The following is a 10,520-nucleotide window of genomic DNA, read 5'->3' on the forward strand; positions in this document are numbered from 1 at the left end:
GGACGCCTCCGTGACTAGAAGAGGGTCCTTAGAGTCCTAAGTCCATCTGACACGGACGCCTCCGAAAACCTGGTTAGATCCTCATGTGCCCTACCTAGTTCTCAGGGCAGGGAGGCACCAGTCTTCCTAAGGAGTTTTCCCTAATTCCAAGATGGAAAAGGGGTCAGAACGACACCCTCACCACCCGTGGTATGCTGACACGTGCCTTAGCACTCTGAGCGTGTGACCACGTGGACTCTTGGGGAAGGTGATAGTTCCCATGTTAAAGACAGGAAAACGAGGCTTCCAGAACACAACAGTCTGCTCTTTACCTTGAACCAGGTCTGAGGGACCCAACTTTGTAGTGTGAAACCTGCTTGTAGTCAAATATGTAGAATTTTGACCTACATCCTAAGAACAACGTTTGTGTTTATGTGGTGCACATGTGTGTATATGTTCATGCAGAGGTTAATGATGGGTGGCTTCCTCACTTCTCTGCTTTTTTTTTTTTTAAGATTTATTTATTTAGTTTACACACACCAGAAAAGGGCACCAGATCTCATCATAGATGGTTGTGAGCCACCATGTGGTTGTTGGGAATTGAACTCAGGTCCTCTGGAAGAGCAGCAGCCAGTGTTCTTAACCTCTGAGCCATCTCTCCAGCCCTTTTGCCTTATTTTTCCACTAAATGACCTTATCAATTCAGCTAGCCTGACTGCCTGGCAACCCTAGTGTCTGTACCTCCCAGCACTGGGGTTACAGGCAAGTGCTGTCAAGCCCAGCTTCATGGGTGCTGGGGATCCAAACTCAGACCCTCATACACACATAACAAATACTGTTTTTGGAGACAGGGCCTCACTATAATAGCCCAGGCTGGCCTTGAACTCCCAAGCTTCCACATCAACCTCCCAGATGCTATGATTACAGATGTGCACTACATCCAGCTCTCACAAACACATTTCTAACTCCCTTCCTTCCCCAAACCCTGAGATACTCACATAGATTAGGCCCGAGAAGTATCGCTCCCTCAAGTTGTGCAGCACAGAGGCCTCATTGAGGCATGTCAGCTCTGCCATGTCTTCCACCTTGGAGAACTTGGGTGGATTCATTTTTTGGATGTCATCTTTGCCCACTGTGATCTTCTTCCCATTTTCCACCAGCTCCACAACCACCTCCTCACCCTTCTCCTCCTTGACGCTGGCTGCCTCAAAGCCCTGCTTCTCTGAAGGGACCCATACCAGCTTCTTGGCCACCCAGTCGGCCTGGGCCATTGGGCTGTTAATGAAGTTTTTGTCCACAAAGAGGAACTTCTCATCGTCGCTGAGTTGTCCTTTCTGTGCCATGGTGGCTGATGGTCCCCTGTCGAGTGGAGAGATGGGGTCAGAGTAAAGCCTAGAGACAAGCAGGCCCTCACCTCACCCATCTAGGGATGAAGGGTGTGGAAATACCTCACAAAATATTAAGAATCCTCCCTGTAGTATTGGTTATGTTATTAAAGAGGGTGATAAGCCCTGAGAATCTCAAGTGTCCACCTGTGTGGGACTAGACACGTAAACCAGGGCATTTTTCCACAGTGAACTACTTCTTCGTGCTTAAGAAGTTTGTATGACCACTTCCTAAATATAACCCTAGCAGCATAGACACTGAGAGAAACAGTTAATAAATGGGACCGCCTGAAACTGAGAAGCTTCTGTAAAGCAAAGGATACAGTCAACAAGACAAAATGACAGCCTACAGAATGGGAAAAGATCTTCACTAACCCCACATCAGGCAGAGGGCTGATCTCCAGAATATACAAAGAACTCAAGAAACTGGACACTAAAAGATCACATAATCCAATACAAAGGACTCAAGAAATTGGAAACCAGAAGATCACATAATCCAATAAAAAAAAAAGTGGAGTACAGACCTAAACAGAGGACTCTCAACAGAGGAATCTAAAATGACTGAAAGACATTTAAGGAAATGCTCACCATCCTTAGCAGTTAGAGAAACGCAAATCAAAGCAACTCTGAGATTCCATCTTACACCTGTAAAAATGGCCAAGATCAAAAACACCGATGACAACTTATGCTGGAGAGGATGTGGGGAAAAGGGAACACCCTCCATTGCTGGTGGGAATGCAAACTGGTACGGCCCCTTTGGATATCAGTGTGGCAATTTCTCAGAAAAGTAGGAAACAAGCTTCCTCAAGACCCAGCAATACCACTTTTGGGTATATACTCAAACGATGCTCAATCATACCACAAGGACATGTGCTCAACTATGTTTATAACAGCTTTGTTTGTCATAGCCAGAACCTGGAAACAACCTAAATGCCCCTCAACCAAAGAATGGATAAGGAAAATGTGGCACATTTATACAATGGAGTACTACACAGCAGAAAAAATAACGACATCTTGAATTTTGCAGGAAAATGGATGGAGCTAGAAAACATTATTTTGAGTGAGGTAACCCAGACACAGAAAGACAAATATCATATGTACTCACTCATAAGTGGCTTTTAGACATAAATCAAAGAAAACCAACCCACAAATCACAATCCCAGAGAACCTAGACAACAATGAGAACCCTAAGAGAGTTAACATGGATCTAATCTACATGGGAAGTAGAAAAAGACAAGACCTCCTGAGTAAATTGGGAGCATGAAGACCATGGGAGAGGGTAGAAGGGGAGGGGAGAGGAAGGGAGAGGAGCAGAGAAAAATGTATAGCTCAATAAAATCAATAAGAAAAAAATTTAAAAAGAAAAAAAAGAAGTTTGGAAGTGCTGGCATGGGAAGATAAATAAACTTTCTTTTTGTTTCGTTTTGCTTTTTTTGAGGTAGGGTTTGTGTAGCCCTGACTGTCCTGGAACTGACTCTGTACACCAGGCTGGCTTCAAACTCAGAGATCTGCCTGCTTCTGTCTCACAAGTGCTGGGATAAAATATGTGCACCACCACCACCTTGCTAGCAGGTAACTAAATCTTAACTGCCTGCTACAAAATAAAAGGCAGGTCCTCTGATAATTAAACACAGAACTACCATATGATCCAGGAATTTCATTTGTAAGATAAATGAAAGTATCAATGCATCTAAGAATGTGGTCCTAAATGCTCCTAGCAGGTTTATAATAGCCCCATAGTAGGAACATCACAATGCCGAAGAACAGACGGAAGATAAATAAAATGTGGCAGCTTTATACAGTGGAATAGGCCATAAAAAGGAACAGAATGTCGCACCTGCTACAGTGTGACTAAATTTGAAGACAATGCTAAAAGAAAGAACATATTTATCAGAAATGTCCAGAATAGGCAAATCCATGAAAACAAAGTCATCCTCAGCTACTTGGGAAGTTCAAAGCTATCCTTGGCTACATGAGATCTTTTTGCGGTTGTTTTGTTGTTTTGTGTTTTTTTGGTTTTTTTTTTGGATTTTTCGAGACAGGGTTTCTCCGTAGCTTTTGGTTCCTGTCCTGGAACTAGCTATTGTAGACCAGGCTGGCCATGAACTCACAGAGATCTGCCTGCCTCTGCCTCCCGAGTGCTAGGATTAAAGGCGTGAGCCATCACTGCCCGGCTTTGTTTTGTTTTTTAAATAAAAAAGTAATAAAACCTTTGCCGGGCGGTGGTGGCGCATGCCTTTAATCCCAGCACTCAGGAGGCAGAGGCAAGCGGATCTCTGTGAGTTCGAGACCAGCCTGGTCTACAGAGCTAGTTCCAGGACAGGCTCCAAAGCCACACAGAGACCAACCCAGTCCCAAAAAACCAAAAAAAAAAAAAAAAAAAAAGTAATAAAACCTTTAAGGGAGGATGGTATTGAGAGATGGTTCATGGAGTAAAAGTGATTGCCACAAAACCTGATGACCTGAGTTCACTCCTCAGGGTCCACATGGTGAAAAGAGCAAACCAGGGCTGGAGAGATGGCTCAGTGATTAAGAGCTTTGCCTGCTTTTCCAAAGGTCCTGAGTTCAATTCCCAGCAACCACATGGTGGCTCACAACCATCTTACTGAGGTCTGGTGCCCTCTTCTGGCCTGCAGGCATACATGCAGACAGAATAAGAGCAAACCAACTCATGCAAGCTATCCTGGCTTCTACACATGCACCATGGCATGTGTGAGCTCATACACATATACACCCATGAAATAAATGTTCACTGTTAATTTTTAAAAAGGAGAATAAGATAAAACAAAACTTATATTAAGCACATAGTTCAACGTGTGATGTGTACTTCACATTTTCTATAATAGATAAGGACCTTTTTAAAGGGGTTCCGGTCGTAGTGTGCAGGAGTAGGGTGTCATTCTTCCTCAACTGCAGCACGCTCTTTTTAAATCGCATCAAAGTTAAAAAAAATCACAAAACATTCAACAGAAAAATGAAAAGACATGGAGATATCATCTAAACCAGGGCTCAGAAGCACAGACTATATTAACTGCAAAAATTGAGTCTCTGGCTAAAAAAGGAGAGAGGGCAGCTTGCTGCTCCCTGAGGCTTTGTTGCCCTTGCCAGTGTGAAGCACAAGACTGATTTGGTCCAAGCCAGGGATGCTGAAATTCTGATTTCCAGCCTGGGTGCTTTGGAACCCTGATGCCCTGGAATATTTGGTGTTGGAGGAGGGGTGAGAACGGGATTCAAACACAGCAGTAAAGACGAAGCCAGCAGGCAGGGCACAGTTGACAACACTCAGACCTGAGTTTGAATCTCCCTAACTGACATGAAAAGCAAGGCTTGCCATGTGTGATTGTGACCCCAGGACCTGAGGGGTGGGAGACATGCAAGTCCAGACAGCTTGACGACAGAAACAGGGAGCTTCCAGTTCAGTAAGAGCCTGTTTCAGGGCTGAAGTATACATACTCACACATCCACCTGCACGCACCCCCCCCACAACACACACACACACACACACACACACACACACACACACAAGGTATGTGCCACAAATTCCTTGCCTTTCACTAAAAAAAAAGCAGAGCCTAAAGAGGACATCCCAGTTCATGACAGATTTTATAATCAGAAAACTTGTGGGGAGAGGGGCTCCCAGATCAACACTGGACAGGTACTTGCCTTGGATAGAGTTCACTAAGCCCCCAGTGATCCAGTAATATCTGCTAACCATATGGAGTGATAGTTACTCTCTCATTTAATCCTGTAAGTAAGTAAGTGAGTAAGTAAATAAATAACAGAACCCTAGGATATGGCTAGGATATAGCCCAGAGGCGGAGTGCTTGCCTGGTATGCTCCAGGCCCTGGGTTCCCATCACCAGCATCTAAAACACAATGCAAAAAACATATTTAAGGTGAGAGAGGACAATTTAAAGGCAGAACACTTGCCTAATATGCCCTAGACCCTAGGTTTTATCCCCAGCATCAGAAACACTTGTTTACAAATGAGGAAACTGAGACACACAGAGGCAAAGTTGGTTGTCCATCCTTTTAGTTGGTTGTTGTGGCCTCTGAAGAAAAAGCTTTTGTTTGGTGTGTGTGTGTGTGTGTGTGTGTGTGTGTGTGTGTGTGTGTTTAGAAATTTGAGGAGGTAGGCAGAGAACCTGAAGGCAGAAAGAATTCCAAGCATGCAGACAACATATCCTGCCTCTGTTCTTAGAAGTTCAGGGTAACTCAATTTATTGTCAGAAGGACTTGCCGGCCAGGCACAGAGGGACACACCTGTAGTTCTATGATGGAGGAGGCAGATTTGAGGGAAGCCTGGGCTACAAAGAGAGACTGTCTCAAAACAAACAAACAGACTGGGATGTGGCACAGTGATGATGGATGGGATGTGGTACAGTGATTATGGATGGGATGTGGCACAGTGATAATGGATGGGATTGGCACAGTGATGATGGATGGGATGTGGTACAGTGATGATGGGATGTGGTACAGTGATGATGGGTGTGGTACAGTGATGATGGGTGTGGTACAGTGATGATGGATGTGGTACAGTGATGATGAATGGGAAGTGGCACAGTGATGGAACACTTGCTTAGCATGCTCAAAGCCCTAGCTCAAATTCCAGTACCAAGATGACAGCTGGGACCAGGGAGCACAATGGCAGCAGAGACCCCACAAGAGGGACTGAAGTGACATTTGACCTGTCCCTGCTCTGACTACTGATTTAGAGTGAGTTTTCTCAGCCTCTATGCTATTGGCCTTGGCACTGACCGGTTCTTTGGCCCTGTACAGAGAGTTCAGTAAGGCCCACACTATAATGGTATCCACCCTCTCCCAGGTATGACATCAAAAGGAGGTCCAGACATTGCCAGATATCAGTCCCAGAGGAGAAACTGTCCCCAGTTTGAAACAAAACCTTCTTATGGAGACAAGATCTCATGTAGCCCAGGCTGGTCTCACCATTATGTAGCTGAGAATAACTTTAAAATTTTCCTGAGTACGGGCATTACAGGTGTGTGCTATCACACTCAGGTTCTGGGGTGCTGGGGAATCAAACTTGGGGGTTTGTGCATACTAGGCAAGCACTCTACCAACTGAGCTATATTTCAGGTGTTACAATTATTCTTTTTAGTTGGTGGATGCTTGAGGTGCTGGAGATCAAACTCAGAACTCGCACATGCTCAGTAAGTGCTCTACCATTGAGTTACATCCACTCTGGCCTAGGCTGGTCTTAAAGTAACAATCCTCCTGCTTCAGCCTCCCAAGTGCTGGGAGTATAGGTGTAACCACTATGCCTGCCCCATCCCACATATTGCCTGGATTTTAAACACCACAGAGATAAGAAATAAGTTCTTGGAGTCTGAACAACAGCTCCAGTAAGCCAGTCAGTAGTTTCAGTTCTAGTTCAAAGCCACATTTGGGCCCAGAAAATCACTCAATGAGCAAGAGAGGGGAGAGAATCCTCTGCACACTCGTTCTTCAAGCCTGTGTTGTCCCACGAGGCCTTTGAGGCTGCAGTCTGTTGTTGATCATCACCACTTAACCCTCTCATCCTTTTCTTGAGATAGGGTCTCATGTAGCCCATGCTAACCTCAAACTCATGTAATCCAAGATGGCCTTCAACTCTTGATCCTCCCACTGAATAATGGGGGTCCCAGGTGTTTCCATGTCTGGTTCATGTGATTCTGAGGATGGAATGTAGAGCTTTGGACACACTAGGCAAGCACACTCTCTACTGAATTACATCTCCCGCCCAGCAGACCAGGAGTGCTCCACATCCATCTCTTGGATATCTTATGAAGGTTCTGTGAAGTGTACATCACTTATATCCCCATTTTCCTGTTACCACAACCAAGGTCATAAAAAGTTAAAAAAAAAAAAAAAGAATTGACCCCAAATCTAGCCATCCTTCTTCCTCTCTCCCTGGTCCCAGGGCCACCCGGTTCCCACCACCCTCAGCCCCCCAGGGAAAAAGAGAAGAAGAACCCGTCCCTTCACAGAGGCTTGGTGACACTTTCAACTCCTGGAAATCCAAACTGCTTTTCAACCTGCTTCAGAAAGAAGCTCTTTTCAATAGCTATGGGGAAATGAACTGATCTCTTCCTCCAGAGAGCTTAGTGACTGAGGGAAGAAAAGGGAAGAAAAGTCTGGGGAGAGAGCAAAGTGCTTGCTGTGTAGACAAGAAAACTTAACTTAGAGCTCTAGAAACCATGCTTTAAAAGAAAGAAAAAGCTATATTTGGTAGCATGTGCTCATAATCTAGCCTGTGGGGTGGAGGGAAAAACAGATCCTGGGGGTTCAGGGACCAGCCAGTCTAGCCTACTTGGCAAGTTCCAGGCTGGTGAGGGCCTCTGTTTCCAAAAGCCAGGTGGATGGTACCTGAGGGACAACAGTCAATCATTGTGGCGTGCACACACACACACACACACACACACACACACACACACACAACTGAGGTCACTCCTATTCAGGGCCTTTAGGCCCGCGGAGGCCCGCTGTGCTTTGCATCTCACAACTTAAGTAGAAAAATGCTTAAAATAGATGCTGAGACACAGGCCTAGCTGGTCCTGGCAGACATCTGCAGTCCCTTTCCAGCACCATTTAGAGATGGCTGTTGATTCCCAGTGTGCTGTCTATTCACTTCCTTGCTGGAAACTCATATGATTACCCAGAAAGAGAGTGTACAAGCCAAGAATATAATCCCAAAGATTCCAAAACTCACAGCTTTTTTTAGGGTCAATATTATAAAACTGGGAAAGTTCACATTTGACTTCATTTAAAAGGCCACAATTAAAATGAATTAAAAACATCACATACGACCTGGGCAGTTGTGGCACACACCTTTAATCCCAGCACTCAGAAGGCAGAAGCAGGATGATCTCTGAGTTTGAGGCCAGCCTGGTCTACAAAGAGAGTTCCAGGATAGCCAAAGCTGTTACACAGAGAAACTCTGTCTCAAAATAAAAAACAAAACAAAGCAACAACAACAAAATCACATCACATACAATGACTGTCCAGTCATCTGCATAAAACAAAGATGAAACATCAAGATTTGTGCTCACAACTGGATGTAGTGGGGCACACCTTCAATCTCAGCACGTGGGAGGCAGAAGCAGGAGGATCTCTGCTAGTTCAAAGGCAGCCTGATCTACAGAGAGTTCTAGGAATGTCAGGACTACATAGAGAGACCTTGTCTAAAAACAAGAACAAAAAGCCCAAAACCAAAATAAAAAGATTAGTGCTCAGAGTTGGGTCTCATTTCCAGAATATCTCATTATGTATATGTAAATATCCAAAATCAAAAATAAAAATCTGGAACATTCTGGTTCTAGGCATTTCTGATAAGCAACAGCCAACCCACACATGGATTTATACATGGTGGAATGGAGCCAGCATATTTTAGTAAGAGTATATACTTGGTAAGATATTCTTCCATATAACAGAATACTATGCAGCAGATAAGAAGCAGACAATGATATAAGGATATAAAAAAGACAGTGAAGATTTGTGATAAGGTGAAAAATGTTTTGTAGAATTCCAGGATTTGAACAAAAAGGGAAATGTGACTTAGAATAATTTTAGAATGACATGTAACTGTTTGTTAGGGGTGCATGTAGAGATAGGCAGAATGGAGAGTGGTACAGAGGGCATAAGGATGCTTATCTGGAGTCAGAGGAATGGCTAGGACGCGCTTTGATGTCTCAGACACTCTGAGGCTCTCTATCATTGACTGCATGCTGCTCCAGGGATGGCAGGAAGGTACAGCTATCCTTTGCTCCGTTTCAGAACTTCTTTGGATACTACAATTCACAGATGCTGAAGTCTCTGCCATAGAAAGCTGTAGTGTTTGCATAGTACCTTGAGCAACCCTCCCAGGTGTCTTCCAGAGAGATAAAATAGTCCTTGTGCTGCATGACTTAGGGATAGTGACAGGAAAGAAGGCCTGTGTTTAGTACGGATGCTGTTAAAAACAAACATCCAGTTCACAGTGCCCTGGATTCATCTGTAGGGACTCACAGCACAGAGGGCAAGTCCAAATGGGAGTGAGTGGACAGGACAGGCCCTTACCCTCTGTCAGCCATTCTGAAGCTCCAGTAAGGCACAGCGGGGTGACTTGCCCCTGCTAGAATACTGGGCGGTTTCCTCTGTGGTTTGACAGAGACAGAAATGCCTTCAAATTCTTGTTTGCTCACAGGCGGTGGTGGCACATGCCTTTAATCCCAGCACTTGGGAGGCAGAGGCAGGCAGATCTCTGTGAGTTTGAGGTCAGCCTGGTCTACAGAGAGAGTTCCCAGACTGACTCCATAGCTACTGAGAAACCCTGTCTCAAAAAACTAAAAACTAAAACAACAACAACAAAAATCTTGCCTGCCTTTCTTTAACTCTGTGCTCCCTGATCCTTGAGGCCTTGTAGGTCAATGTGACTAAATGTCACGGTGACAGAAAGAGAATCAGGAAGCAAAGCGGCCACTGTGAGAGCTAGGCAGCCTTCTCCTGGGTATTGGAAATCCAAGGAGACTCTAAAGGTGTAGAGCGATCACAGATGAGCTAGTGGAAGTGGTCAGCAGTGTGCTGGTGACCGCACAGGTTCCCAGTCACTGCTCAGAGATCAACGAGCAACCAAAGGGAAATTATAGGTGAGTTTCTGCTGTAGGGGCAGACCACACAGGACTTTCTGGTTTATTGATACCAGTTGTGTCACACAGAGCACACTCCTAAATAGCTCCAGTCATATTGTTATAAATGACCATCTGCTTAAATTTGCAAGAGTCAGCCTTGAGTTAAATGCTTCAAATGAGGCATCTATCAATGCTCCCAAAAGGGCAACCCTTAGGATCTGGAGTCACGAGAATCTTGGTATGTAGGCTCCCATCTTTTATAGATAGAGCAAGGTTTTCAAAGCCCACATTTATAAAATGAAATGAAGACTATTAGTATTTGTTCCAACGGACTACTGTGAAGACTCAAAGTTTGTTTTTTTCTTTCTCTTTTGTTGCAATCCTGGAGACTGAACCGAGGTCCTCGCGTATGCTAGCAAAGTGATCTTCTACTTCTGTGAGGGCCAGGCAAGTGCTGCAAAGGGTTAACATACTATAACACACTATAACACACTATAACACACTATAACATACTATAACACACTATAACATACTATAACACACTATAACA

General features: G+C 44.5%; 1 protein-coding gene across 4 annotated transcripts in view; it reads right to left on the reverse strand.

The window, feature by feature from the left end:
• Positions 1–10,520, reverse strand: part of Myh11 (myosin heavy chain 11) — a 100,331-nt gene that overhangs the window by 87,256 nt on the left and 2,555 nt on the right. For all 4 annotated transcript variants that reach the window (XM_005350355.2, XM_005350354.2, XM_005350357.2 and 1 more), the window contains exon 2: positions 978–1,338. In XM_005350355.2, the coding sequence (XP_005350412.1) occupies positions 978–1,322 (345 nt within the window). In that variant the 5' untranslated portion in view covers positions 1,323–1,338. The remainder of the gene's footprint in view (positions 1–977; positions 1,339–10,520) is intronic.

The sequence above is a fragment of the Microtus ochrogaster genome, chromosome 7 (assembly GCF_000317375.1).
Source record: "Microtus ochrogaster isolate Prairie Vole_2 chromosome 7, MicOch1.0, whole genome shotgun sequence".
In the NCBI taxonomy this organism is placed as follows: domain Eukaryota; kingdom Metazoa; phylum Chordata; class Mammalia; order Rodentia; family Cricetidae; genus Microtus; species Microtus ochrogaster.